At 32.5% G+C, this 14608-nt stretch overlaps 2 protein-coding genes and 1 pseudogene across 3 annotated transcripts; 2 read left to right on the top strand and 1 right to left on the bottom strand.

Moving 5' to 3' along the window:
• Positions 1 to 2775: 2775 nt before the first annotated feature.
• On the bottom strand, positions 2776 to 3470 carry LOC123195124. Its single transcript, XM_044608735.1, has 2 exons — positions 3225 to 3470; positions 2776 to 3118 (listed from the first exon to the last, which is right to left on the bottom strand). The coding sequence occupies exons 1-2, from the start codon at positions 3446 to 3448 to the stop codon at positions 2980 to 2982; spliced, it is 363 nt and encodes a 120-aa protein (XP_044464670.1). The 5' UTR covers positions 3449 to 3470; the 3' UTR covers positions 2776 to 2979.
• Positions 3471 to 4541: 1071 nt separating this feature from the next.
• On the top strand, positions 4542 to 7953 carry LOC123194387 (annotated as a pseudogene).
• A 1776-nt stretch (positions 7954 to 9729) lies between these two features.
• Positions 9730 to 13325, top strand: LOC123194889. 2 transcript variants are annotated; one of them, XM_044608385.1, is made up of 6 exons: positions 9730 to 10068; positions 10303 to 10581; positions 10674 to 10847; positions 10930 to 11036; positions 11525 to 11850; positions 12487 to 13325. In XM_044608385.1, the coding sequence occupies exons 1-6, from the start codon at positions 9907 to 9909 to the stop codon at positions 13071 to 13073; spliced, it is 1635 nt and encodes a 544-aa protein (XP_044464320.1). In that variant the 5' UTR covers positions 9730 to 9906; the 3' UTR covers positions 13074 to 13325. The 2 variants fall into 2 exon arrangements, with proteins under 2 accessions (XP_044464320.1, XP_044464319.1); XM_044608384.1 differs by having other exon boundaries at positions 9734 to 10068; positions 12463 to 13325.
• The last annotated feature ends 1283 nt before the right edge of the window (positions 13326 to 14608 follow it).

Raw genomic sequence — 14608 nt, 5'->3', positions numbered from 1 at the left:
ACTTATATGAGAACAGGCATGGCACCCATAGGAACTCTCACTCGTAAAAATTTTGTGAAGCGAAGTGAGGCTCTCCGCCTATGGTGTGTTGCATACGCTCTTACAAAGCTATGTTGCAGTCTTGATAGGCATCTTCGAGTGCTTCTGTAAAAGAGCGCATGAATGATAAACTGCTCTCAATATAATTAAATAATTTTAAATTTAAGAATAAAATAATACATAATTGTATGATAATATATAATATAAATATCTAATTATATATTTAAAATTGTATACATATATGTATATATAAGGCCAAAAGACCTGTTTTCACCCAAGGTATACTGAAATCATAAAATCTCACTCTCAAACTTTTAAAAACTCAAACACCTACCAATGAGCTAATTTTTGTAAAATTTTCAATTAAAGTTAAAATAAAATTCTCATTTTAACAATAATATTAAAAATATATATATTTCATTATATTCTCCCATAGGGTTTAAAAACTAATAATTTCACCTCTACCTAAAATTTCTTAGTTTTGAAAAGTTATATTTTTTCCCAAACCTAAGGCCTTTTTCAACAGCTCTTCGATGGCCATCTCTAGCCACCAACTACTCATTTTTAAACCCTAAGCATCATCGTTCCTCCTTAAAGCTTCTCATCATTTGGATTCATCTGAATCGAACGAATCTAGATGATGAGACGATGCTTTTGTCATCCAAATGAAGAAATGTTTTAAGGAGGGATGACAACGACTAGGGTTTAAAGGGAAGTCGTCGGTGTCTAAAGAGACAAAGAAAAATAACTTGGGTTTGGAGGGGGAAAATGTAACTTTTTACAACTAAGAAACTTTAGGCAATGATGAAATTATTAGTTTTTAAAACTTAGGAGAGAAAATATAATGAATTATATATTTTTTTAATATTATTGTTAAAATGATGATTTTATACTTAGCCATAATTAAAAATTTTAATAGAAATTAGTTCATGGGCAGGTGTTTGGATTTCTGAAAGTTGGAGAGTGAGAATTTAGAATTACATTATACCTTCGGTGGGAACAAGTCTTTTGGCCTATATGTAACCATGCATTGCCAAGTTGTGTCTCAAGCCCTTCATGCAAATTAAAAATACAAGCTTATTTTCATTCAAGGTTTAGTCTATTATCAAACTCTCATGTTAAATTTCAAATGTTCATTTGTCAACCGTTAAAATTAATAAAATCTGTTAAATCTAAAGGTATAATTGTCATTTAACTAAAAAATTAAAATTTTATCTCATTTTCACCCCTTAGTTTTAAAAACTAAAAATTTTCTCTCAAACCTAAATTTTGAAAAATTGCATTTCCCCCTTATTAGGGTAAACTCAAAGAGCAACCCGTTTTTCGGCGACAATAGAAGCTCCAGTTGCCTTCTCCAAGATTGATGACTTTTCTCCAATGCTCTTTGTCACTCCCGACAACAAAAGCAGCCACTGAATCAGCCAAATCTCTTAGGACGAAGACGATTGTGTTTGTCTTTGATTCGGCCGAGAAGAAGGGCACTTTTGTTCAACCGAGACGACGAAGCCAATTCAACATGATGAAGAATACATGTCGATTCATCATCTCCAAGGACTGAGAGAGAGTGCCGATACAGAAAGAAAAGAGAGTGTTGTCGATTCTTGGCCAGATTCCAGTCGTTGGAGAAGGAGGAAAATATTGAAACCCTATGAGGAAAAATTTAACTTTTCAAAACTTCGATTTTATGGGGAAATTATAAGTTTTTAAAACTAAGATATGAAAACTGAAATAAAATTTATTTTTTTAATATTATTGGTTAAATGATAATTATGTGTTTAGATTTTACAAATTTTGTTAATTTTAACAACTGATAAATAAATATTCTAATTTTTTAAACTTAACATATGATAATTTAGGAATGAATTAAACCTTGGGCGAAAAGAAGTCTATTGGTATATAGAATATTTATCATGTTTTCATGAATTAAAGATATAAGTAATATTCAATTACATAATGACATGTTAATACTAATATATAAATCAATCCTCACTGTTACGTATGGACAAAGAATGACAACATATTTTTTGAGACTTGAGAAGCTGAAGCAGAAGCAGAAGCAGTGGCAGTGGTGGAAGTGCCTCCTTGCTTCCACTAGCTTCTGCACTTGCAAACTAAGCGTACCAAATGAAAGGTCAGAAATTGATTTCAATAGACATGCATAATTACATTATCTAGAGGTACATGGGACCACCATTTCAGCCATTATTATTGCAGATCGCAGACCAGAAATCGACCATTATCCTTTTCAACTTTCTGTTTGCTCCAACTCTAATACTGATACCCATCAAGTCCTACAATGGCTGTCATCTATTTTTTATTTGCACTGATTGCTTCAGGCTGATAAGAGGTGTAATCAGGCCTAGCCGAGCCGAGTAGTCATCTGTTATGAAGCTTGAACTAGAGTTAGATTCAAATTAAGCTAACTCAAATTTGAAAGTCAATTCAATTCAGTTTAAATTTGTTTAATTTGAATTCGAATCAAATTTGAAATAAAAGGTTTGTCTTGTTTTTTAAACCGAGTCAAACTTGAGTTTGAGAAAATTCAACTTGGTCCAACTTAAAAGTAGGGTGGATGGCTCGATTCTAACCTGACTTGTGACATGATTTAAATTATATTAAAAAATTATTAAAACAACATTATTTTATCTATTATTAAATAAAATAACATCATTTTGTTAATGAATTATGAATTTAAACTACGAATATAAGTCATATATTCAAACTATAAACTCGAACTGAACTCAAATCGAATTATTTTTATTCAAACTATATTTAATTTTGGTGTAACAAACTTAAGACAAAGGATGTTTGGACTGGGTTAAGTTCGCATCTACCCTTATGAAGAACCATAACAAATTAACCAATTTCTTCGGCCCATTCATGTTCATACTAGATACAATTACAAATTCAAATACTCAAGAATTCCCAGTTATCAGAAACTCAAGGCTCAGCCTCAGGCTCCCTGGAAAGATAAACTATCAGAAATATACAAAGAGGAACAACAACAAAAGCTGCAGTTTTCAGCAAGGCTTCGTTCTCTTCAGAAATTACGCCAATTCTTGACCAGTCTCCACTGTACCTGCACATACATACACATCAAATTCTACAGCTTAACATGGCTGGAAAAAAGCACCGAAGAGCTTATCACATTGGAATACTGATCAAAAACAGGATGAGAAAAGTACCCGGCATCAATAAACCCTAATCCGAAAACCGCAATGGCAGCCCTGGGAAGAAGTGAAGTTGAAAGTTTGATCGGAAAATTTTGTTGTTGAGGTGTTGAAGTTTCAGAGATGTCTTTCTTTTTGGCTAGTGTTATGGCCGGCAGCTTGCTGCCATTTTTGTTCACTGTAAGATAAGGAGAAGTCAAGTTTGTAAAGATAAAGGTCTTTTGTGTGGCTACTACCATTTCTCTTTGAATGTTGATGTTTCATAAAGAGTTTGGTAACATATTATACCAGGGGGGTAAAAACGTAATTACTCGTTTTAAAAATAAATTTGATGAAAGGGATTAATGTAATGTGGTGATGTTTTCTTCTGGATAGTATATAAAATTAAATTCGATCTGAGTTGACATTGATCAAATTTATGATTTGGCTCAAATAAGTTAATTTCGAATTAATATTTCAATTAAATAACTTAAATTGAAATTGACTCGATTTTTCATGAAAGAATATTATTTATCTTATCAGTAATATTGTTCACTCTTAAATAATATTTTTTATCATATCAAATCCTCTATTATGATATTATGTACTAGTTCAAATTATACATTATAATTATGATTCAAGTTTGAATCAATCATAAATTTGACTGGATTTTTTCCACTTTATTTGTAATTTATATTTTCAATTTTTACATTTAAAAACTAATTTATACTTATTATTTTATTATTAATTTAAAATCACTTAATAAATTAATAATATATAATATTATTAGCAATAATATATATTTAATATATATCACTATATAATTAATAAAATTATATATATTTATTATAGATATACAAATATGTATATATTTATATATATATTATTATATAACTAAGTGATTTTGAATTATGGATAAAATAACATTCAATCATATAATGATATATATAAATATATATATTTATGTATCTAAAATTAGTACACATAATATTACTCTTATATAATTAGATTATTTTGAATTAAAGATAAAATAATACTCAATCACATAATAACACACATAATTTTATTTTATTTATATATTCAAATATGTACGTATAACTCGATACTTAATTTAATACTTACTATATATTACACATAATTTTATTATTTTTTATTTAAAAATTTTTTATATTAATAACTATTAAGTATATCAAAATCATTTTAGATTTAGGGGCAAAACCTATCGGCACGGCATAGGACTGGTCTAGAGACCGGTCTGGGTTCTATGCCATCCGAACCGGGCCTAGGGGGTCCAGGCAGGGTTGTGTACGGTTCTATCCTCTTTATCCACACGTCACCAGTCTGCTTCTTCTTCTCTCACCTCTTCTTCGTCGTCTTCATTCAGAGCGCAAACAAAAATAAAAATGGCTTCTTTAGCCAATTCTATGTTATCTTTCAATTTAAAATGCTCTCACTTTTCTCCATTTCGCCCTTCTCGATGCTCATCTTCTCTTCTCCAACTCACTTCAAAGCTTCACAACTCGCTCAAACTCTCCTCCACTGGCTGCATTTCTGCCTCCTCTTTACTTCTTATTCGGAGCAACAATCTCTCCGAATCAACATTGTTCTCGCAAACTAGGACCCGAAATGTCACGTTTTCGCTGCTAAAGGCTACAAAATGAAGACCCACAAGGTCATCTCTCATCTACTCTCTCTTTCTCACTCTAATTTCGCTTATCTGCTTATTTTCTTAAGCGGGGTTTCTGAAAAAATCCCTAAAAAAATAAAAATTGAAAGGATTTACAATCATTCTAGTTAAATATTAGCCATATTTAGCGTAAATTGGCAACAAAATTGTTATTACTTTAGGCTATTTTGTAGCCATTTTTTGGTGAATGTTACTACTTTGATAACCAGTAGCAAAAAGAGTGTTGTTGTGGTCAATCTATAGAAGAAAATTCTGCTACCAAAAATGTTATTGAAATCATACTTACACTGTTGCAATATATTGAAGTAAAGATATTGATCAAAGGTTAGCAAAAGGTTAGCAAAACTGATGGAGTATTAGAACTTTTAAGATAAAGGTCTGGATTTAAACCTCTACTACACTTATAAAATCTTAACTTATCTGGTACAATGATTGTAGGTCTCCGGGTTTACTGTCTAAAATATACGGACAGGTCGCTAGTTACCAAAGAAAAAAAAATAAAGGAATACCTGTAATGTTACTGAATTCAATTCTATTGAAGTTGTAGTTGAAATGGCAACGCAAATGTTGCAGGATATGAAGAAAATGTTATTCAGATAGTGCTACCGGGAGTAAAATCAATTTTGTTGAAGTTGTGGTTGAATGTACTAACAAATGTTGCATTACATTGAGAATACATTGTCCTGATAATCTTACCGGGAGTAATATCTATTTTGTTAATAGTTGTGGTCAAAATCTTGTATAATACCCGGTAAAACACTATTCCGGTAATGTTACTCAGTGTGAAGTGGATTTTTTAACAACTGTGGCTGAAATGTTAATACTGTTACATGTGTAATATTGCATTAGAATCCATAAAAAGGAGTTGTTATATTTGATTTTTTTTTTTTTTTTTTTGTTGTTGTTAGGCATCAGCAAAGAGGTTCAGGGTGACTGGTAGAGGGAAAATAGTCAGGCAGAGAGCTGGAAAGCAACATCTGTTGGCTAAGAAGAACACTAAGAAAATTACGCCTTTCTAAAATGGTTAGCTTTCTTTAAACAGCATTGGAACCTCAGCTGTTTTTATTTGTTTGTTTGAATATATTCAATTTTAGTTTCTGGTTCCATCTGCCAATGATTGCATCTCTTTTCTATAAGCATACCTAGATGATGTTTTGTATTCTACACTAAATATATATATATGATAGAAATGACTAGAACTAGATTTGACGCACTCTGAATAGTTGATATTACATCTCTCACATCATTTTGAAAGGTTTTTTTCATTATACATATCAATTGTTAATCTCAACTATTAAAGGTACATTGACTCAGTGGTCTACAATTTGTGTTATAATTTGTTAAAAAAATATGATGCCATTGATCTTATCCTAGAGCTAAGTACGTTTGGGTTTTTCACTTACTGTGACAAGTAGGCTGCATTAAGGATTGTCTTATTCTCTTGCTGTGACAAGTAGGCTGCATTAAGGATTGTCTTTTTCTCTTGCTGTGACAAGTAGACTGCATTAATGATTGTCTTCCTCGTGATGCAAGTCTTCTTCACAGTAGATATATTAATCACCTTTTCCCATATTTACTCATCCAGTGTGGAATCTATCAATTGAAATTTAAGATGCAATATGTTGGAAGCTAGAATTTTTTTGTTATCATAAATGCTTAAATTTGCAAAATAAGAAAGAAAAGGTACGTATTTGTAAGCTTTTATTGCGGTTCATGAAAATCTAGTAATCATGAGAAAACTTCTCTCCAAGAAAGAGTTGGCCTTTGTGAATTTCAGAGCATTTTCTAGAGAATCTCAAGTTGAGAAACGAGGAATAATGACTTGATTTGAATAATTGTCATTAGTCTCAAGAGATGCAAATTACTGCCTTGGTCAGTCTGTTTAGGAAGACTAAGTCATAGTCTCCAAGATTAGAATGGGTGTTTGATGTGCTCAGGTTATGCCATTTGATTTGATTATTTCAAAATATGAGAATAGGTCTTCAACATCTGAAGGTATCTTATTGACTGGGGAAAAATGATTGCGTATGTTTAAAGGTATGGTATCAAAAATTAATGGAATATTAGTGAATATGCGAGAGCTACCCCATAACCTTGAACAAGTGCAATCATTTCTTCCCCAGCCAATAATTCACTAGAAAATCAATGAATTAAGATTTTTTTTCCCTCATTTACTGCTGTTCTATTTGCTATTCAGCCTTCTGTTGCCTTTGGTTTGGGAATTTAGAAAACTTTTGGCAATTTATTATGTCTTCTCCACAAGTTGACATTCCGATATGTTTAACCGCACGGACTAGATATAGTTTGAGGGAAAAAGATTCCTAAGGTTCTTTCCAATAGTGGATTTTCATAGCTGTTTTACTTAGATCAAGTGGTGATAACATTACAGCAGATGGTTTTAGTTTAAGATATCTGGCCGGCTAGACCAGAGACCTGGAACAAATTCGATGAAATCACTTGACTCTTTAATCACTGTGTTTCTTATTCCAAATACAAATCAAACACTTTTGACTCTTTGATATGACGAACGATGCCCTAAAAACCTCAGCTTACTCAAATAATTAATCTGAATGTTGTTTAACTGGAGATCGATGAGATTTCTGCATTCAAGTGAATTTTTTGTTAGTCAAGAACCATACCTATGTCATGGATTTTAACATTGCTGTTTTGTTTACAATTTAATATCTGCTGTCTAAAATCACTTAATTTTTCTTTGTCAACAGAATCCTGTTAGCCGAAGCAATTACGACAATGTTATTGGTGCCTTGCCATACCTCAAAGTCAGTAGAAATGCAAAGTAGAAACAATCTTACAGATTGCAGAAGACCTGTATTTTCATTTCCATGATATAATCTTACATCTATGTAGTCTCAATTGTGTTATTCCCCTAATCCAGCCAAGGATAGTTGATTTTTCCTGCCTTGAAATTCCCATGTTGTTTATTTCTCAAAGCTCAGAAGCACTTTTAAAGCTTGTCAAAGCTAAAAGCTGGATTCTTTCAAGCAAAAGCACTTTTTGGGGAAAGCTCAGTATTGATCCTCTATTGATTTATGCTAAAAATACAATGGTATTTTTTTATTTTCTCCCATAAAGGTGATTCTAGGTCCAAAAATAGTATTCCTATTCTCCTGTTTCAAGCTTGGGTTGCAAGGCAAGATTTTTGAATTATATATATAAATAATTTCTAACATAGAATGGTTATCTAGTCAGAACTTCCTAAAATTGATTTGTCATTCTGAGTTGTAAAATTTCACGTCAACTTGATAGAATTAATATAAGAACGTTTTGTACTCAAAACCAATGATAGATTCGAATCAAATTGAGTTTGAACAAAGATTAATTTAAGTTTGATTTAAATTTATAATATCCTACCCATGCTTGAGTTGGTGGCTCAATAACTTTAGAAAAGATGAACGGTGACACCATGTAAAAAGAAGAGTTGTCAAAAAATAAGAATATTTGAAAGAGACTCATCAAAGAAAAAGAAAAAGAAAGAGAAGATGAATTATCTTTGGAGGAGAAAAACAATCATTGAAAAAAAATTATTGATAAGACAAACTTTAATACCAATGTCAAGCTCGGTGAGTTGAAATTGTTTTAATTTTTTGTCTAGTATAAGTTGAATGTAGATTTGAACTTAAGCTAGTTTAGTTCAAATTCACCCTCGGTAAAGACTCCTTCAACAAATTTTTTTTAATAAATTAAAATTCAATCCAGTTAAGTTCAAACTGTATAAAATATTGACAAAATGTGATTAAATTAGAGATTAAAATAATTAGAAGCACACGTGAAGTCATATTCTGAATTAGGTATAATTTGACTTTTGAGATTAGCACTAATCTTAGAGAGAATATTTCCTCACTGTTGGTATGAAACATAAGGCTAATTACCAAATTTAAAATAATTTAATTGAGTTTCTTTCATTTGACTTCTATACAATCATCCCACTATCTTATTCTCTAACTGGCTCTTTCCTTGTTAATTTAAATGTCATAAGTTTTTTTTTTTCATATTTTAACTATAATCCAAACTAAATTTGATACCAATTCCTTATCGGATCAATCAGACTTATTGATCCGATTAGGGTTTTGAAATAATGATCATTAACACAATCTTACAAATGCTTCCTAAAATTCTAACCTCCCCTTTTGACTTGAACCAACATGACTTGATTAGACTCTAAATTTCTATATTTGTTATATTTTGTAATTTAATTATCATCTTCATCTCAAATAAATATATAATCTTAATTTTGTTATCTTAACAAGCTTATTTATTAAATTGTTAAAATAAAAATGTTCTAATTTTTAATTAAAATAATAAATATTATTTAAAATATTTTTAAAATATATATATTAACAATAAAAAATCAAAATATGTTATTAACATAAAAAGTGTTTTAAAAAATAAATAAAACAGATTTTTTAAACACAAAGATATGGTAATTTTTTAAAAAAAAATACTAATTTATTTTTAAAATTTTAAATAAAAATATAATAATAATTTACATAAATAATTTTATAGACAATCTTCCATAAATTGTAATAAAAATTAAATACAGCCGCCTTTACATAAAAGTTTGTTTCCAAATCAACAGTCCACGTGTCGTATTAGACGATACATCTCTGAAAGATCATCTCAGGATCTTGCGCCACGTATCACACGGTACCAACCGCGGCCGTCAATTAAACACGTGCTCATTTTGCCATCACTCAACTAAATTACCAAACTATCCGGCTAAGAGCGCATTATAGCCGCCTTTTGGGAGGGTAGTTGAGTCATTTGGTCTAATTGAGCACGTGCTCGACTTCAGAGTAACACGGTCAAAGATCTCGCTCTCTCTGCTCATTGTTCAATAAAAATTATAAATCCCTTTTGTCTAGGGTTTTCAGAATCGGCTGATTTTATTTTCTTTTTCTGTAACTAATCAAGAAATTTGACGGATAATTTTGTTGGGCTTTCGTTTTCAGATTCGGGTTCTTCTTGATTTTCGATTTTGCTTTTGGAGTTAAGGAAAGTTTTGATTTTTTGATGGTTCAGTTGATGAAATCAGGAAACTCTACATCGGAACCTGGAACGACGTTGTTTCGGAACATGGTACCAGTGAAATTAGAGATCGTTGAAGACTCGTTGGAGGAAGAACACGGCCCTCTCAATAAGCGATCTAAACCTTCTTCAACTCTTCAACAACAGGTATTCATTTTTTTTTTTTTTTTGAATTTCAAGTACTTTCTCTCCCCAGTTTGGTTGCTGAGAAACTCAAATGAGACAAATGAAAATAATCAAATATAAGATTTTAGCTATTGGAAACCGAAAAAGAAAACATTTTTTTCTAGGTTTTGTTTGTTTTTGTATTGGTTTGACCTGGGATTTGATTGTGACAATAATTTTATTCATTTTATTTTTTCGTTGATTGAATGGGATTAGCAATGGAGTGCCTGGAATAATGATAGTAATGATGATGCGTATCCAATCCCGCCATCACAATACAACCCACTTGATGAGCCGAGTCCTTTGGGCTTGCAGCTGAGGAAGAGCCCGTCGTTGTTGGATCTGATCCAAATGAGGCTTTCTCAAGCGCCAGAGAATAATCTTAATCCTGGAGCTAAGGAGACTAAAGCTGTGGCAGCTCCTTCTTCTGGTGCCACCGACAAACTCAAGGCTTCGAATTTCCCTGCTTTGCTTCTTAGGATTGGAAACTGGGAGGTAAATTTGATTAGTTTGTTTTTGGTTGGTTCTATTTATTTATTTTATGTGTTCGGGAATCTTGAGTTGATAGGAATTTATTTTGGTGGCAGTATAAATCGAGATATGAAGGTGACTTGGTTGCAAAATGTTACTTTGCAAAGCATAAGCTTGTTTGGGAGGTGCTTGAAGGTGGTCTCAAGAGCAAGATAGAGATTCAGTGGTCTGATATTATGGCTTTGAAGGCAAACTGTCCTGACAACGGTCTTGGGACTTTGAATGTTGTGGTAATGTTCTAGACTATGGTTGAATGTTGTGTTTTCGTGTGTGTGCTTATATTGATTTATTGTTAGTTTTTGTGTTGTGCAGCTTGCTAGACAGCCACTTTTCTTTAGGGAGACTAATCCGCAACCTAGAAAGCACACATTGTGGCAGGCTACAGCAGATTTTACTGATGGACAGGCTAGCATACACCGGTTAGATATTATTCTGCCATTAGTGATTCTTCTTGTTTACTTTAATTGAATGATTTTTTGAAGTCTCTGGTCTAAGTGGTCGGGAGTTAAGTGAAGGTTGTGATTTCAAAATCTTTACTGCATGTATTCAGTCTTTTTTCCTTTTAAATCTTGGTAAATGTACTTGGGTATAAGCTTTCTACTATTTGAATTTGGGTTTCCAATGCTTTACTAATAACTATTTGAAGATTAAACAATATGAGCTAGTAATTAAATTTTTTGTTAGAAGAAAAATTAAATTTTAACTTATATGAGGTTTAACATGAATTGGTGTGCCTATACTTGTGCAAAACTTTTGCTGCTTTTTTCATGACTTGAAGTGACTGGTTTGGAATGCATTGGCTGCTAAAAATCTTACCATGCATTGCTTTTTTACAGATTCTACTTGAAAGAGATGTAAACACATGGGTTTAAAATACTGATGTGAAAATTTATACTTTGTTTTGTAGGCAACATTTTCTGCAGTGTCAACAGGGGCTGTTAGACAAACATTTCGAAAAGCTCATCCAGTGTGACATGCGTTTGAATTTTCTAAGCCGACAGCCAGAGATAAATTTAGATTCACCATACTTCGAATCAAGGGCTTTGATTTGTGATAATCCTGACGAATCAAAAGGTGATCCAGTGGAGACTACCCAAGGATCAAGAATTACTGGATTGCAGAATTTGCCATCACCAGTTGCAGCTAACTCGCCTTCCTTTGACATCGAAAGAGGGGAACCTTCTGGTATTGGATCAGAGAATATGTCTCGGGAAGCTCCTTCTCCTAGCTCAGGTACAAAATCAGTTATTGGCTGTGATATTTTCTTAGGTTTTAATGTACTGTGCATGTGTAGGTTTGTCCTGACAAATTTTTATATTTACCATCTAATTAGTTGTTCTCTCCAAGAAATATGCATATTATTTGTTTGTGTCAGTCATGGTGCAATGGAAGAAATTCTATGCTAGAAAAAGAATGTGCCTTCTAGTTTTTTTAATGCTTATAGGTGCCCTAAGTTGATGGTTGGCATAATTTATTGATTGTTATTATATGTGGCTCAAATTGTAATCTTTTTATGTGGATTATTAAGATCATTATTTGGGAGCTTCGAAAGAATATAGAATGTAAAATTAAAAGATTTTGCAAAAATGAAAAATTAAATTTGGTCTTTGTTACTGATGAGGGTGGTGCACATTTTATGAATCAGACGGCCTTTCAAGATAGATATATATTGTGAGAATTATAATATTTATTCTTGTAAATCTTAGAAGTGTTTTTTCCTTTGCCGACCTTGAATGTGAAGATATTATATGCCCTAAGAAAGAATTTATTATTCTTAAGTTCTTAGTATAGTTGTGGGTGCATTTTTTCCATAATTTTTCACTAATTGCCACTCAAACATACTAGTGATGGACACTCGTGCTATTGAAGGGAGTGGACTGTGTGAAGTAAATTCAAAGGGAATGAGGAATTGGGACCAGATAAAAGTGCCAGGCCTTCACCCATCGATGTCTATGAGTGATTTTATGAACCACATTGAAAACTGTCTTTCAGATAAGATAACTGACAGAAATCAACCTGTGGAGGGATCAGATTATCGTGAGTTACTGGAGGACATTGCACAGTACTTGCTCAGTGACACTCAGTTAACAACAGCTTCGGATGAGAAGTCTCTCATGTCAAGAGTCAATTCTCTCTGTTGCCTTCTGCAGAACGAACCTGGTGCAGCTCAAAACTTTCAAGCAAACGGGGAAAGTTCTGATGGTAGACCAAATGATGAAAATGGGAAGAATGTTCAGCTACACATCTCTTCCGAACCGTTGTATGATAACAAAAATGGTGATGAAATGAAGACTCCTGAAGTTGGTGCAAAAGATTTCTCTGGCAGCAAGCCAGCCACTGGCATGTCAAGGAAAGACTCATTCAGTGAGTTGCTGCTTCATCTCCCTCGAATTGCCTCTCTCCCAAAGTTCTTATTCAACATTTCAGAAGAAGATAGTGAGAGTCGATCAAGATAGTATTGTGAAAGAATACTGCGGTTGAATTCACATCTTAGTATTCTGAAGACATGGTCTTCTTGGTATAATGTACTGGGATTCTGAAATTTGAATTGATGAAGAATCCTATTAGAATGTCCCTGGTAAAAGTAACAGGTATTTTAGGGTTCTTGATTACCCATATAAACAACTTCTGGTTAATTTGTCTGTAAATTAATGTTGATTCTAGCAAGGTTCTGCCTAATAAAGTGGGTATTGTAATTTTTTCAGCCATTTATTCTATTTTTAACAATGGTCTAGCTTTTGCTGGCAAGCTAATTTTGATTTGTATTTGAGTAAGAACATAACATTGTGATCGGTGTTAGTCATTGTTATCTGCAATTTATCCGCAAGGGGTGAATACAAACCGAATTAAATCTGAACATATGCGTATTTGAGTTTAATTTAAGTTCATTAAACTAAAATATTAGATAATTTAAGTTTGATTTGAATAAAAAATAATTCAATTTGAGTTTTTAGCGAGAATTTATTATTCAAATTTATGGTTTAAGTTTATGATTTATTGATAAAATGATATTGTTTTATATAATAATGGTAAAACAATGTTGTTTTGTTAAAGAGTCATAAGTTTGAACCATAAATTTAAGCTATGGAATCGAGTCATAAACTTTAATAATATCAAACTGAAGTCCCTCTAGTTTGAGTTAGAATTGATTTTAAAAATAAATTAATTTTTCTAGCTGAACTCAGTTTGAATTTGAATTAAATAAATTCAAATCAAACCAGCTTCTTAGATAATTCAGTTTGGTTTGATTTATAGATGTATTGGCAAGGAAAAAAAATTGATTTCCCATTCCATTCTAATTGATGAATGGAGTCAGGGGACAAGGGAAAGAACTTTACAGGTGGGTAGAGGTTTGGATTGAAATCACCAATTCAGTCAGACCATATTCAATCCCATTCCTAATTTCTGGAAAAGAAAATGAAAAAATAATAAATGGGACGGGAGGATCCAGGGAAACTGCAGGGTGCATGGTTCAGGAAAAAAATATTGAACTCTTTTAAGCTCTGCATATCTTGCATGGAGGACTCTTGGATTGCTCCACTGGTGTATGATACTTGAGGCATCTGGCTTGGAAGACATGGCCACGGCCACAGGGAAGAACAGCTACCTCCGGAGAATATTAGAGAATCCGTCCTTGTATGCTTCTGAGTACGGTGGCGAAGCTGCAACATCTAAAATACTGACATTAACAACTCTCTCCAGATTGTGCCCTTAAGTCATCAAAACCTGCAGAGTGCAATGGACGGGATAAGAATGTAACTTGACGGATAATTAATTGATCCTGAATTGGTAAAGAGTTACTATACTCCCATGTAGACATGAGGTAAAGATGTAATATGATCTAAAAGGTGGTCACCTTTCTTTGGGTATCGGCCTTCTGAAAATGGGCTACTAGTCGCAACTCTTGTAGCTTGTTACTTCATTGGATGTCATTCCATGAGTGTGGTCAATAATCCATTATTAAGATGACACTACTATTGCAAGAGACCTC

This window comes from Mangifera indica, chromosome 13 (genome assembly GCF_011075055.1).
Source record: "Mangifera indica cultivar Alphonso chromosome 13, CATAS_Mindica_2.1, whole genome shotgun sequence".
In the NCBI taxonomy this organism is placed as follows: Eukaryota; Viridiplantae; Streptophyta; class Magnoliopsida; order Sapindales; family Anacardiaceae; genus Mangifera; species Mangifera indica.
Note: the sequence above shows the minus strand (reverse complement) of the source record. Positions and strands in the feature narration are given on the sequence as shown.